The sequence below is a fragment of the Rhinoderma darwinii genome, chromosome 10, assembly GCF_050947455.1.
Source record: "Rhinoderma darwinii isolate aRhiDar2 chromosome 10, aRhiDar2.hap1, whole genome shotgun sequence".
In the NCBI taxonomy this organism is placed as follows: domain Eukaryota; kingdom Metazoa; phylum Chordata; class Amphibia; order Anura; family Rhinodermatidae; genus Rhinoderma; species Rhinoderma darwinii.
This window is the reverse complement of record NC_134696.1, coordinates 7,778,349-7,794,777: the sequence shown is the minus strand read 5'-3', so window position 1 is coordinate 7,794,777 and position 16,429 is coordinate 7,778,349. Positions and strand designations below refer to the sequence as shown.

Genomic DNA, 16,429 nt, shown 5'->3' with positions numbered 1-16,429 from the left:
AACAATAAAAAAAATTAGAACAATGTGTAATCATTTATATACGAACTGTTTAACTGAAAAAAATATATATTTGTCTAGCGACTCATTCCCTTTAACAGGAGATATCAGACAATGATCATTTCTGATTATCCTAAATCACTGTGGATTTTGATTGGGTAAAACAAGTTTTCCTAGAATAACCTCTTCTATACGGCATTTTACCTTTTTTCACAGGCAACGCTGTCGATGTCCATGCTCTGAGAACGAGACAGGGACTGGGACTGTGTTTCGAGGCTGTTTGATGGGGAACTGCTGAGCGAACTGACTCCTTCACTGCTCTGACTACGATGGGCCACCCCTGGAACAGAACACAGGTAAATATTACACAATAGAAAAATCACAAATTCAGCATGTAAGAAAACTGTGCGATAATAAGGGCTTCAGATCGAGCACGAGTAGGTGCCATCCCGGCTCAGACTGAAATATCTCACATTGTATGGCCGGATTTTTTAGAATACTTTATTGCAATATTTCTTACCAATTTCTGAAAATACAAAATACAAAAGTTTGAGGAAAAATCACTGATTTAATATGTACGTCATGAAAATTGGAGTATTCATGGGTCACTTAAAGGGGTTTTCCCATGAGGGACATTTATAACATATCCAGAGGATATGTCATAAATGTCAGATAGATGCGGGTCACACTTCTGGGACCTGCACCTATCTCTAGAACGGGGCCCCTAAATCCCGTTCTGTGTTGCAGCTGAACCAGGTGAATTCCGACCAAGAAAAAAGTTATACGGTCGAGAGTTACTAAAACAGCAGAGCTCACATGCTACGCTGTTTCCATAACTCCCGACCATGTAATCAGTAAGTGGCCGGGAGGCAGCATGAACAGAAAAAGCTAGAACAGGGGTTTAGAGATAGGTGCAGGTCCCAGAGGTGGGACCCACATCTAATCTGACATTTAGGACCTATCCTGTGGATATCCAAAAAATAAAGTAGTTGAAGCTGCACAAATCCCGATATCAGGAGCAGCGTCACGCTGTAAAATCAGACAAACCCAGTCTGACGTAATGTAATCCTCAGAAAAAGCTTGAGCACCAGCACACGTCTCCCAAATTTCAATCAATATGTTCTTTTATTGGGCAAACATCCAGTAAAAAATTTAAACGTTTCGACCCGTGACAAGTGGAGGGTCTTTCTCAAGCCTGTTCAACCACGCTTTTTCTGCGGATATCCTGTGGATGTCATAAATGTCCCTTATGGGAAAATCCCTTTTAAAGGACACCTCAGCCCGAGTACCATGGACGTCTATTCAAGTAGACAAGTTAATTTGAGCTGCTCTCATCTTTTCCGTTGCAGTCTAGCTAGTACTACAGTGATGCGGCCTGCAATACATCAGCAGACACAGAGCTGACAGATGTACACAGAGAAAACAGAGGAGGAGGAGGAGGAGGAGAGTATCCGACCAACTCTGCGCCTTCAGTGGGAAGATTAAAAGAAGCACCATTATAAGTTGAATGTTCTTATTCACTGACAGCACGCAGAGATAGTAGAAATGATGATGACAACTACAAAGAAAGTTGCTGAATTCTTCATCATACAAAGCCTAGGAGGGATTGTCCCAATTTCTGTCCATATACCAAATTACAGCTTCTGGATGTCAAAGAGGGGACCCTCCTGCTCGGGAGTCCCCAATACAGGGCTATGCCCTATTATGTCCTACATGGTCCCCCATTCACATGAATGGGGGACCATGGAGTAATACTCAAATGTGTGGCTGCTACCAACGAAATAGCCGAGTGCCTGGAGGTCGTCCAGGAACAAACTAAACTTTATTTCTACAAAACAGGACAACCCTTTTAAGTCGCAAGTTCCTGATATATATATATATTTCTTTTTTATGTATAGACCCATAGAATTTATTTTGGCACAAAGGAATCAATAAATAAGGAAAAACAACAAAACACGGTTTCGTCGGCTCTGAGCTGACGGTGAGCTCGAGTGATCTGCAGAACTCATACACGTTAGGCTCCTGGATATTAGAGCTGCATTCCCTGAATAGCGGGAGGATTTACAAGAGTTGCATAAAACCAGACTGATGGCCTATTTATAAAGTTAACGCGGCATCTGTGTTAGGAATACACGCGGCTGAGAGAGTAAGCGGCACTGCGGCCGCTCAGTCCAACCCTCCGTTATATAATACATCAAGGAACGAGGCCACGGAGCAGGACTGGTGGAGAGTGGGTCGGCACCTTTACAATGGTGCCGCCATAGTAGAGGCTCAGGAATTACACGTGGCTCTTGGGCCCCCTGCAGGTCTCCAGCTCTAGACAGTATTGTGCACCAGTGACAGCAGGGATGCCGCAGCATTACTAGACATTTCAGGGAGAAAATCGTATCACTGGCGGCTAACCAGGTCAGATCATTTGATAGGATTCTTCACCTTCACTATCCAGTGTGGCTTGCGGACTAAAAAAAAGGTCGGTGACCACTGCTAAAATGCTGATCAATGTGGTTTTGGCAGAGAATAATGATATGGTGCTTAGTACCGTGTTTCCCCGATAGTAAGACACCCCCGATTGTAAGACGTATCGGGGGTTTCAGGGGGGTCGGCTAATATAAGCCGTACCCCGAAAGTAAGACATATGTCTTACTTTCGGGGAAACACGGGGGTATTGCCGCCTCCTGCCCACTTCCACTCCCACTTAACGCCGAAGGACGGATATATCCGTCCTCAGCAGCTGCTAGTTCGCGCAGGAGGACGGATATATCTGTCCTGTGATGGCGCGGGTACTGAGACTGTACCCACGCGATCAGCGGCAGGAGCAAGGCTGTTATACACAGCCTGGCTCCTGCTGCAACTGCCGGCATCGAAGCGCGCGCCGATTCCGGCAGTTTAACCCATTAAATGCCGCTGTCAATAGTGACAGCGGCATTTAATGTGTTTGACAGAGGGGGGAACTCCCTCTGTCTCCCGATCGGCGCCCCCGCAAACAAATCGCGGGTCGCCGTCGGGTTTCCATGACAGCCGGGGGTCTAACAAAGACCCCCAGGTCTGCCTTCAGCATCTGCCTGTTAGGCGATGCCGGAGGCATGACCTAATAGGTTGCCTGTCAGTTTTACACTGACAGGCAATAATGCTTCGGTATACTAAGTATACCAAAGCATTATATATGCGATCGGCACATCGCATAGTGAAGTCCCCTGGTGGGACTAAAAAAAAAAATGTAAAACAGTTAAATAAAGTTTGTGAAAAAAAATAAAAAATAAAAAATTTTTCCAATATAAGACATACCCCGAAAGTAAGACATAGTGGGGCTTTTGGGGATAAAAAGAAAGTAAGACACTGTCTTGCTTTCGGGGAAACACGGTAGGTGTTACTTAGTGCCCACAAGATGTATCTTTGCATCACTAACCCCCTCCCCATTAGTTTCCTATCCCCCCAATTGTATGCTTTAAAGGGGTTTTCCCAAAAAAAACACATTCATCCCCTATCCACAGCATAGGGAATACATGTTTGACCGCAGGGGGACCTGATCACTGGGGCCCCCAGCGATGAGAACAGGGTATTAAAAGTCCCCCAATGTGCTCTATGAGAATGGAGCGCTGCTGCGCATGCTCGGCCAGCGCTCCATTCATTTCTATGGGACCGCTGTGTCCGGCAGCTCCATAGTAATAAATGGACCGCTGGTTGAACACGCGCAACAGCGCTCCATTCTCATAGAGCACGTTAGGGGACTTCTCAGCCCCGTTCTCATGTCTGTGGGTCTCAGCGATCACATATGTATCTCCTATCCTGTGGAATGGGGAATACACTTTTACACGGCCAATGATAAGGAAAACCAGCGTTCATATGAACACTCGTTCCCGAACATTGCTCAATGTAAACCGAGCAACGACCAGCCGATAAAGGGGGAAACGCTTGTTCATCAGCTGATCGTATCTATTATGCGGCCAAAAAAAATATTAATCGCTAGTCGGCAGCAGATCTCCCTGTGTAAGCAGATGTTGCGCTGCCGACATATTGTAAATGAATGGAGATGTGCGATCGCAGTAATGATTGTTTGTCCCCATACTAAACACGCAATGCTCCGTTTAAGGGGAGCAACGAGCACCAATTAAAAAACTGTGTTGTCGATCAGTGTTCGTTTTAAAAGTGGTAAACACGGGCGATATCTGCCCGTGAAAAACCACCTTTATTTATGTTACCGCATATCACATTGTTCCCTACTAATATGTAATATGCAACCGATTGCTTGAGCAGTGAGCCCAATTGCCATTTCTTAAGGCCCTATTACATCGGCCAATTTTGGCCGGTGTAACGAGCGCCGATCATCGAGACAGCTTGTTGTTCGGCGCTCGTTTGCTCCTGTCTCGAGGAGCTATATATGGGGAGAAGCGCCTGTTACTCCGATCGCTCCTCCCCATACATTATCATGTTGGCAGCGCGTCCCCCTGTTTACACACCAAGATCTGCTGCCGACAACGATAACATTTCAGTTTTTAAAAAAAATATACGACCGGCAGATGATCGAGCGTTTGCTCGTTCATCTGCTTATCGCTGCCCTGTTTACACAGGGAAATTATCTGCAGCGAGCGCTCTATGAACACTTGTCTGGCGGATAATCGCCCAGTGTAAAACCCCCCATACAATGTACCTGAGCCAATTCCGCATCCTGACTATTGTTAATGTTGTTGTTCTGTTGACGGAAAACCAGCACACGAGATTAACAAATAGAAGAGCGCAGCAGTGCCGTTACCCGGAGCCGTGGCCTCGTCTAGGTGCAGTCTCGCAGACGCTGGCGTGACTAGTTCTATTGTAAGACCGAACACAAAGTAATGTAAACAAAGTGACTGGAAGGATACACATCAAAGATGTCTGGAATCCCTCCCGACCTGACGTGCTCTATCCAACGCGTGGAAAACACATTCCCGGAGCTGTAATTGGATGACTGAACATCTGACCGAACCTGCGTTTCTGCTTCCACAGCTGTTTATGTGCTCAAGAAGGGCCCAGGGACTGCAGGACACACAGCAGGCCTCCCCGCTGGGGACAAGATGTTCTGTTTACACTGCTCAAGGGAACATCGATTTCTAAACTTGGTCTAGGAGCGGAGCACATGATCACATTTATTACATGACGTTGGTCTGGGGATGAGGGGGACAAACAACAAATATAAAGTAAATTTGTTATTTAATACGCACGGTGTGAATTATGGCGTTTGCAAAATAAAATCATTCTACAATCTCTTATACAAACCGTAGCACAGAAGTGATATTGACTAGATAGGTTGTCTGATCACAGGGGGTCTGACTGCTGGGACCCCTAAAGAACTAAGAAAATGGCTGATTGACTAGTCCCCCATTCCATGCACAGAGGTGCCCATGGTCACTCTCCATTATAATAAATGGGCAAACCGGAAACAGCCAAGTGAGCTGATTGGCTGTTTCCATATCGCACAATTACTATAATGGAGAGTGACTGTTTTGGATCCCGGGAGCTTCAGCGCTGACGTCACTACACGGCAGCATGTCAACCATTCTGGAAGGGCAGGGAAGAAGAATCGGCATAAACCAAACTACATTTATTCTATTAGCGTTCTTGCTGTACTAGGATTATGCCGTTTTGGGCGGTTTGTGCTTTAATGTAATTTTCAACACGAATTGCCAAATTTAAAGGGGTATTCCAGCCAAAAGTATTTATCACCTGGATCACCTGGAAAGGCGATAAACATTCGATTGGTGGGGGTCCAATCGATGAGTGCTGAGCTCTATTGTTTCGGTCAGTGCCATAGACTTTAAATGGAGCAGCAGGGCGCAAGATCAACCGTTGCTCCATTAAAACTCCACCTAGCTGCGGTCGTGCGGCTGAGGGGAATGGGCACTTCAGTTCTAGAGACTGGTGGGGGTTCCATCAGTCACACCCCCACTGATCTAACATTCATCACCTATCTGTAATACCCCTTTAAAGATGCTCTACAAATTCTAGAATAAAGATTCATTCATTGAGTTATAACCAAGTTCACAGTTCCATGCCACTTTCTGTTGGTTTGCAGACACACCAAATCCCAAGAGTTAAAGTTTTACCACCGTATGGAGTTTGTTAAAGTTTCCCTTCAGTGGAAGGTGAGATTTTCCAGGTACCGTACACATGCAGATAGTTTAGGGAGTGCACTGGATGGGATAAGCAGACACCATGAACGAGGGAAACACATCTAAAAGTGGATCTGTGAGCTCAGACCTAATTTCCACAATTAGAGCACCCAGAAGATTGTGTGAGAATCCGGGTCCCCGAGATCTCTAAGCTAAACGGTCCTATACGCTAATGAACCCTTATTGTGAAGCGAATGGTGGTCCAAGCAGCATGACATAAGAAGATCATTTATGGTTGGATGTCCCCTTTAAGTTAACCCTGGCAGATAATCAGGATCGCTTCCCACAAGTGTTATATACCCGCACGGATTCATGTCATTTTCTCCTAGTAATCTCTATTGACGCACAAATCTCTCTCTGGGCATTATGAAAAGTCCTTAACTAGTTGTACTGAATATAACAGCCCTCCTCGATATTACAATGACCCTATGCACTGGCCCTAACTACTATGCATACGACCGTAAAAAATCTCATTACGGTCCGCAATTACGGACCCGCCCAGGTTCTATTGGCCGCGGACACCTTTCCGTATCGCTACCGATTGGTGTCCGTGCCTTAGAACCGTGCCGGGAATTATGGCGCATGTCCTACTTTTCGGGCAATTGCGGGCCGTGATTACGGGCACGACCGCATGCATGAGGCCTTACCAGGACATCAGCTTGGTGCTTTCTACCAAACCTATTATATAATAAAGGCACTTTTACACAGGCCAATTATCGGGCAAATGCTCGTTCATCGGCTGATTGCATCGTTTATAGTTGTCAGCAGCACATCTCCCGGTGTTAACAGGGAAACGTGCTGCTGACATGATAAAATGTATGGGGACGAGTGATCGTAGTAACAAACGCTCGTCCCCATACATAGGAGCAAACGAGCGCTGATCAACGAGCTGTCTCTGAGCGGTTTCCACGTCAAAAAAACTCCGTGTGAACAGGGTCTAAGAGGACCCTAAGACCGTAACTAAAAATACACCAGATTGGAGGGTCCATCAAAATCATCTTATGTCCATTTTATTAGGTTTTCATTTTTATCCTCAACCAGAATATTACTGGTCTCTCATACAGGAAAACTCTGCAGCAATTTAATATAAAGCAATTGCAAAACAAAAGTACTGGTGAATTATCTACTATTTTTCCACCAGATGCTTATACCAAAAAGATGTGATTCACAGATAAGTAACATAGATATATAGATAGATAGATAGATAGATATGAGATAGATAGATAGATATGAGATAGATAGATAGATAGATAGATAGATAGATAGATAGATAGATAGATAGATAGATAGATAGATAGATAGATAGATAGATAGATAGATAGATAGATAGATAGATAGATAGATAGATAGATAGATAGATAGATATGAGAGAGATAGATAGATATGAGAGATAGATAGATATGAGAGAGATAGATAGAGAGAGAGAGAGAGATAGATAGATAGATAGAAGTGTAAGCAGTTTAACCCTTTGCACATTGTTACAAATACCTGACGCTCCTATAGGTGAGGTAGCTGGGGTTATACCCTGAACATTTAGGCCAAGCTGGTGGGATGAACTGGGGGCTGGTCCTGCTACTGGTGGTCCAGGTGGGTTTTCTCTTTGTGGAGAAGTGAGTGGAGTCGTGGGCTGTGAAGAAGGCCCTCCAGCAAGCCGAGCCAGGCGCCTTCGTCTAATCTGTAAAAACGAGAAGAAACATTAACAATTTCAGTAAATTATTAAGTATTAACTGGTCAGAAATGCTGGAGAGATTTCAGACGACTGAGCCATCGGGTGCCAGAATATAGGGTGCACTGTAGGATCCTCCTATAAGCAGGTTCAGCACTATACACAAAGGCGACTGTGGTCCTCCTTAACCTCGGTGCCTCCGGGAATAGCGGTGATATATTTAGCAGTGTATAGTTTAATGCAAATAGCATAGATGGAAGTATAAGGCCCTGTTCACACAGAGTTTTTTTTTTTTTTTACACGTATTTTTTACGCGGAAACCGCTCCAAAAAACGTCCGAAAATGCATCCCATTGATTTCAATGGGAGACGGAGGCGTTATTTTCACGTAAGCGGAAAAAAACCGCTCGCGGGAAAAAGAAGGGACATGCCCTATCTTCGGGCGTTTACGTCTCTGAACTCCCATGGACATCAACGGGAGGCAGAGAAAGCATATTGCGCTGCGTTTTTGCCCGGGGCGCTCAATGGGCACGAGCGAAAAACGCGGCTAACAGCGTGCAGGCGGTATAATTTTCTGCCTGCAAAAACTCAGTGTGAACAGGGGCTAAGGAGCAGTATGGGCCCCATAGACTGCTGTGGGTGCAGTAACACAGCGCAGTAAAACTCCGCGTTTATATGGAACCAATATACGCCCACGTGCAGACTGCACATCATTTTTGTATGGAATCGCACTGATTTTTCATTTCATGGCCATCAATTAAAAGGCGTATGCAAGTCTCATTTCACCGCCTCAGTCTTCATGTTTGGTCCACACGACGGCTGCTGCATTTTGTGCAAAACTAGAAGAACATTGTGTTTCCAAACACAGCAATCCGGGTCCGCAGCGACTTCAAGGCCCGAATATCGTAAACACTCAGGAGGGGAGAGCCCCAAACTACTACTCTACACATCATCTGCAACATCCGTCTCCTGCACCTAAATGTGGTCATACCTGTAATGATCAGATAGAGATATTTCCACTTTAAACGTCTATCGCATATCCACAGGATAAAACTCCCGTGTGAACAGACACCAAAATAATTTGAACCGACAAACGGAATTTGTGCCACAAGTCAGAACACTTATTTATTCATGTTGATTCGTGTTGGACGCCAAGATTTTAGCATGTCCTTCAGTGAGAAAAATGATGGGTAATATAATGGGATATTTTGCATGATAGAAATTACTTCTAAGGCCCTGTTCACATGGAGGAATTTGCAGGCACAAAAAAAAAATAAGATTTTGACCTGCCTGCACATTCCGCAGATTTTTCACCAGCGAGCATTGAGGGCCGCGGCTAAAAGCCGTAAAAAAAACCTCCGCCTCCCTCTGAAATCAATGGGAGGCAGTTTTGGCACTGATTCAGACTCAGTTTCCTCGTGCACACTGAGTTTTTTGGCGCATGTTTTTCCCGTGAGTGGAGAAAAAACGGTAGTAGGAGAAGAATCGTCATGCCGTATCCATCTCTGACCTCCCATTGACATCAATGGGAGGCAGAGAAAGCGTTTTTTCGCAACGTTTTTTTGCCCGCGGCGCTCAATGGCTGCGGCAAAGGGAAATTCAAAATTCCTGAAGGGAATACAATACCGGAGACAAAAAGCACATGGACAATGGAGGTGACAACGATATATTCAAAGCAACATATTTTTATGTAAAGCTCAAAAATATGCTGAATAGATAAAAATAAAAAATAAATAAGAGAAATTACATTAGAGATGGAGATGTTACGGTGCACAGTATGTGCATCCAAATTTTGTACGAGGAATTTGCAGTAGTTAAGGGGTTAATGGATTCTGGACTGAACCAACCTCTACATAAGGAACCTAATAGCGCTCGCTCTGCATTGCTGAAGACTTGGATCGGAGATATTATTTCACAGTCCTGCGGGAAGCGTGTGACGAGAATACACAGGATCTCGGCATCGGTGTCACAGCTAAAGCTGAACTGCATTCTGGGAGCTGGTATGGAAATCACAAGGTGTCACCATAATACTTGGGATTTTTGTAACCTTTTTTTCGGAAGTATAAGGCTATATTCACACGAGCGGGACAGATCTTCCGCGCGTAAATCTGTCCGTGTGCGTTGCGTGGTGCATCAGTGTGCTTTGTGCGTGACGTGTTTTTCACGCACTCGCAAGCACTTTTTTTTTCAATGTAATTGATGCGTAAAACACGGACAGCACGCGGATGTGCGTCCATGTGTTGTCCGTGGTTTTCACGCACTCACTGACTTCAATGGGCAGCTACGTGTGTGAAAACGCACCAATATAGGACATGCAGTGAGTTTCAGGCAACGGACTCTCCCTTGAATAGCCCCATTGAAATCACTGGGTCCGTGTGCTCTGCGTTGTTTCAATGCTCGTGTGAATGAGCCCCAAGGCTATGGTAACACGCCGCAACAACTGTAAATCCGTTCCATACATCTGAATGGAGTTGTTTCTGAAGCAGGTGCAAAGTCAGGAGGTCAATGTGCCCAGGAATTTACCCTTTCCATATTAGGGGTCCCCCTCTGCCCTAAGTGCCGCCATGTATTACTATGTTCTACCCCTGGTAATATTAGTGGATCTCTACAGCTACTGAGGGGGTCTTCAGGTGGGATAACGCCTTTACGTCTACAGTATTTTGCCTGGTTTTGCTCTTAGGCCCCATGCACGCGACTGTAGTATTCATCCGTAATTACGAATGAGGGTCCATGACGTAGAAATGACCCGCAAAATATAGAACACGTCCTACTCTTGTCCGCAATTGCAGCACGGACTCGCCCATAGATGTCTAGGGGCGCTTCCGCAATCACGGACGGCTACAGATGTGCATCTGTAGCAGTCGGATCCGTATTTGCGGACAGTAAAAACGGCCGTGTGCATGAGGCCTAAGGCTATGTTCACACGGAGTATTTTGGGGGAGGAATATCTGCCTCAAAGTTCCAAACGGAATTTTGAGGCAGATATTCCTCCCCCAAAATACTCCGTGTGAACAGCAATTATCGCGCCGTTTTTCGCCCGCGGCCATTGAGCGCCGCGGGCATAAAACAGAGAGATATACGCTTTCTCCTGCCTCCCATTGAAGTCAATGGGAGGTCGGAGGCGGAAGCGCCCGAAGATAGGGCATGTCGCTTCTTTTTCCCGCGAGGCAGTTTTACTGCTCGCGGGAAAAAGACGCCGACGCCTCCCATTGAAATCAATGGGAGGCGTTCTCGGGCCGTTTCTGCCGAGTTTTGCGACGCGGTATCCGCGTCAAAAAACTCGGCAAAAAACCCCGTGTGAACATAGCCTTATACTGGTTTTTAAACGAAGGATGGCCATACATTAGGGATTTCAGACAACAATTTTCTGACCGGCTTGCCGTTCACGGACGGTCTGTAAAGGTCGCTTTGGACGACAACTTCACGAGTTAAAACCACAAATCGCCGATTGATCTCTGCCTTGATCTTTGGCCTGGTCTGGGCTTCTATTGATGGAAGCAGATCTGTCGTGTGTCATGAACGGGCTATACAAGACAGCACCCGGCAACCAGCCAAAAACCCAACACAGCAGATTGACATTTCTGCAGATATCGGTCTTCGGTCAGCGCTTGTCATGCTCGTTTGTGTCATGAAAAGGCGCCAAAAGTTGGTGAAAAATAGTCTAATTGAGTCATTTCAGCCGTCCAAAAATCTCTAGTATATGGATAGCTTCAGGCCGGATTCACACGAGCATGTTCGGTCCGTGATATACAGTCCGTATGCCGGCATTATTTCCCGGACTAACGCACTGCAGGGAGGAACGCTACTAGCATCATAGTTATCTACTACGCTAGGAGTCCCTGCGGGACAACTGTCCCGTACTCTAATCAGGTTTTCAGTAAGCGACATTTTTCCGCAGCGCGGCAGGGACTCCTGGCGTCATAGATAGCTATGATGCTAAGAGCCCGGCTCCCTGCAGTGCGTTCGGTCTGGGAAATACTGCCGGCATACGGTCTGTATATCATGGACCGAACATGCTTGTGTGAATCCGGCCTTAGGCTCCGTTCACATAATATTAGAGCCTTCCTTCAGAGGTATATTCCGAATGTGAACCTCTAACATAAGCCACTATACACATAAATCCCCCATAATAAAAAAAAAAGTTTTTTTAAACATTCACGGTATACAGATTTTTTTTTCCTGCATCTCTCTCTGTATAGATTAGCGCAGTCCACTACACGATTACGTAAAAAACTGAAATGCCTACTGAAATGATTGTCTGATCAGTGCTAATCCTTTGATCTTTGTGCCTGTACCGTATAGTCCTAGGCCAGAGGCCCCCGACCTTTACGAGGCCTTAGATGAGCGTACGTCACGTCCGTGTGCTGTCCGGTTTTTTTTACGGACACCACACGGACCTATGAAATTCAATGGGGCTATTCAGACATGCGTTGGTTTTCACGCAGCAAGTGTCCGTTGCGTGAAACTCACTGAGTGTCCTATTTCGGTGCGTTTTTGCGCACCACGCAGCCCATTGAAGTCAAAGGGTGCGTGAAAAAAAATTGGACAGCACACGGACGAGATTGTGTGCTGCCCGTGTTTTTCACGCACCAGCTGCTAAAGAAATGATACGTGGGGAAAAAAATAACCACCTTCAGTGTTTTTTTGCGGACGTAACAACGCATGACATACGCATGTAAAAAACGGAGACGCGCACCGTACACGGATACCACATTTTATTACGCGCGGAAAACGGACACTGTGTGTATCCAGCCTTAGTTTGAGAGCCACATCCAATCATTACAGGTAGTCTATGAACGAACCCTTTCCTTTCCATAGGTCCTCCGACAACTCCTACGGGCAGTTTATAGACTTCACAGTCAGACGGCAAATTGATTTTTGTTCCTTCACCTTCTCCTGGTCAATCAAAGCTCAAAAGCAAACGAACGTTCATTACAAAAGCGAACTCGTGTGTTTACCGCCTGTAAATCACAATAAACATTGCCGTAATCGTTGCGTAGGTGACCAGAAAGACTGTAAAGTAGGTCACGTTTTTGCGTCATGTGGAGACAGGGAAAGTCAAACTTTACCTGCCGGTCCATTCATCGGCGTGACTCACGGTTTACCATCTAGAGAGTCAATAATAGTTATCCTGTCACACACAAGAATGGAAAAATACCGAGCACCTGAGGAATAAAAACCGGAAGTGTCGCTCATCGGAGAATCACGTTACACATTTTATTTGCTAATGACAATCAAAGCAGCAATCTGATTGGTTGCCATAAGCAAAACAAATTAAAATTCTTCATTTATGGAGGGGCCTGTTGTTATCTGTGTCAATGGGAAAACAAACACCAGCAGCAAAGGAATATAAATCCCACTAATGGATTTCCTTTATAGCAAATGGATGTACTGAGCAGCGTCTTATTGGTCTCGGTGTTGATGTAGACTATACAGAGAGATAATAATCTGCCCATACGGGCTGGCAGCGTCACGCTCCCTCGTCCCAGTAACGTCAGTCATAACGTCTTCTCGCCACACGTGTGCAGCTTCTGCAATATATCTGTACCGGGCCAGAGTGGCGCGATGAGATACAATTTACTCCGGTCACAAGAGGCAATGAACACGGAATATGGGAAGATCTAAGGGTATGTTCACACAAGAGTTTTTCGCAGGCAGAAAATTCTACCTGGAAAAATCAGCTCCGGTTTTTTTGAGGTGGTTTTGCATCACAGGTGTTTTTGCTGCGACTTTTTGGCGCGTTTTTTTTCTACCTGTTTCTTTAACAGGCAAAGGAAAAAAATGCAAGTGCTTTTTGACATAAACCGCGTCAAAAAAACGTGTTGGCTGTACGCGGCATTTTTCTTCCGTCTCCCATTGATTTCAATGGGTTTTTTGAGGCGGAAAACAACTCAAGCATTTTTTTCTGCTCGCGGGAAAAAACCGCCTCCACCTTCCATTGAAAACAAGGGCGCGGCAATTTCGGCCGTTTATTGCCGCGACAAAAAACGTGTAAAAAAACTGTGAACAGGGCCCAAGGAGGCAGAGGAGGGGACCGGAATGGAGGCCGGACCAGTCTGGAGCGGGGCAGAAGGTAAGTTCCAATGTATAGTCAATCTTTTTTTTTTGGGGGGGGGGGGGGGGTGACTGGAGGGTCGCTATATGTAATATGCCACCCTTTGCTGCTGAGCATTTACCCCTCAGATTTTACGTTCTGCTGGTTCTGATTATTCCCCCACCTGCCAATGACTTCCTGTATCAGTGACCACTCCGGTTATACATGTGTAGGCACAATAGCTGTGGTCACCGGTAGTTATTCAAAGCAATTGAGTGGACCATGAAACAGTAGAAGATACAAGAGGATGTTACCCATTGTGTAAAGCTGGGAGGACACAATATTGCAGGTATGTAGCCTAGGGCTCAGGATTTTGTTCCATTGGTAAAAGACCTGTCTAAATGCAATTCGGATTTTAGGCAATAAATATTTATATTGTGACGATCCTGAGTTATATCCTGTATTATACTCCAGAGCTGCACTCACTATTCTGCTGGTGGAGTCACTGTGTACATACATTACATTACTTATCCTGTACTGATGCTGAGTTACATCCTGAATTATACTCCAGAGCTGCACTCACTATTCTGCTGGTGGAGTCACTGTGTACATACATTACTGATCCTGTACTGATCCCGAGTTATATCCTGTATTATACCCCAGAGCTGCACTCACTATTCTGCTGGTGGAGTCACTGTGTACATATATTACTTATCCTGTACTGATCCTGAGTTACAGCCTGTATTGATCCTGAGTTACAGCCTGTATTATACCCCAGAGCTGCACTCACTATTCTGCTGGTGGAGTCACTGTGTACATACATTACTAATCCTGTACTGATCCTGAGTTACAGCCTGTATTATACTCCAGAGCTGCGCTCACTATTCTGCTGGTGGAGTCACTGTGTACATACATTACATTACTTATCCTGTACTGATCCTGAGTTACATCCTGTATTATACCCCAGAGCTGCACTCACTATTCTGCTGGTGGAGTCACTGTGTACATACATTACATTACTTTTCCTGTACTGATCCTGAGTTATATCCTGTATTATACCCCAGAGCTGCATTCACTATTCTGCTGGTGGAGTCACTGTGTACATACATTACTTATCCTGTACTGATCCTGAGTTACAGCCTGTATTATACCCCAGAGCTGCACTCACTATTCTGCTCGTGGAGTCACTGTGTACATACATTACTAATCCTGTACTGATGCTGAGTTTCATCCTGTATTATATTCCAGAGCTGCGCTCACTATTCTGCTGGTGGAGTCACTGTGTACATACATTACATTACTTATCCTGTACTGATCCTGAGTTACATCCTGTATTATACTCCAGAGCTGCGCTCACTATTCTGCTGGTGGAGTCAATGTGTACATACATTACTTATCCTGTACTGATCCTGAGTTACATCCTGTATTATACTACAGAGCTGCACTCACTATTCTGCTGGTGGAGTCACTGTGTACATACATTACATTACTTATCCTGTACTGATCCGGAGTTACATCCTGTATTATACTCCAGAGCTGCAGTCACTATTCTGCTGGTGGAGTCACTGTGTACATACATTACATTACTTTTCCTGTACTGATCCTGAGTTATATCCTGTATTATACCCCAGAGCTGCACTCACTATCCTGCTGGTGGAGTCACTGTGTACATACATTACTTATCCTGTACTGATCCTGAGTTATATCCTGTATTATACCCCAGAGCTGCACTCACTATCCTGCTGGTGGAGTCACTGTGTACATACATTACTTATCCTGTACTGATCCTGAGTTATATCCTGTATTATACCCCAGAGCTGCACTCACTATCCTGCTGGTGGAGTCACTGTGTACATACATTACTTATCCTGTACTGATCCTGAGTTATATCCTGTATTATACCCCAGAGCTGCACTCACTATCCTGCTGGTGGAGTCACTGTGTACATACATTACTTATCCTGTACTGATCCTGAGTTATATCCTGTATTATACCCCAGAGCTGCACTCACTATTCTGCTGGTGGAGTCACTGTGTACATACATTACTAATCCTGTACTGATCCTGAGTTACAGCCTGTATTATACTCCAGAGCTGCGCTCACTATTCTGCTGGTGGAGTCACTGTGTACATACATTACATATCCTGTACTGATCCTGAGTTACATCCTGTATTATACCCCAGAGCTGCGCTCACTATTCTGCTGGTGGAGTCACTGTGTACATACATTACTTATCCTGTACTGATCCTGAGTTACATCCTGTATTATACCCCAGAGCTGCGCTCACTATTCTGCTGGTGGAGTCACTGTGTACATACATTACTAATCCAGTACTGATCCTGAGTTACAGCCTGTATTATACTCCAGAGCTGCACTCACTATTCTGCTGGTGGAGTCACTGTGTACATACATTACTTATCCTGTACTGATCCTGAGTTACATCCTGTATTATACTGCAGAGCTGCACTCATTATTCTGCTGGTTGTACCTGGAAACAGTCAGCAATCCCTCACAGTTTAAAGGGGTTATCTGGGACTTAAATTTTTTTCCTAGTACTGGTAATGGTATGAAATTATAAAAAAATATCACA

General features: G+C 45.1%; 1 protein-coding gene across 4 annotated transcripts in view; it reads right to left on the bottom strand.

Annotated features, from left to right (window-relative positions):
* Positions 1 to 16,429, bottom strand: part of UBE4B (ubiquitination factor E4B) — a 56,833-nt gene that overhangs the window by 37,624 nt on the left and 2,780 nt on the right. For all 4 annotated transcript variants that reach the window (XM_075839306.1, XM_075839307.1, XM_075839304.1 and 1 more), the window contains exons 2-3: positions 7,629 to 7,815; positions 202 to 337 (exon numbers count right to left, since the gene is read on the bottom strand). In XM_075839306.1, coding sequence (XP_075695421.1) covers positions 202 to 337; positions 7,629 to 7,815 — 323 coding nt within the window. The remainder of the gene's footprint in view (positions 1 to 201; positions 338 to 7,628; positions 7,816 to 16,429) is intronic.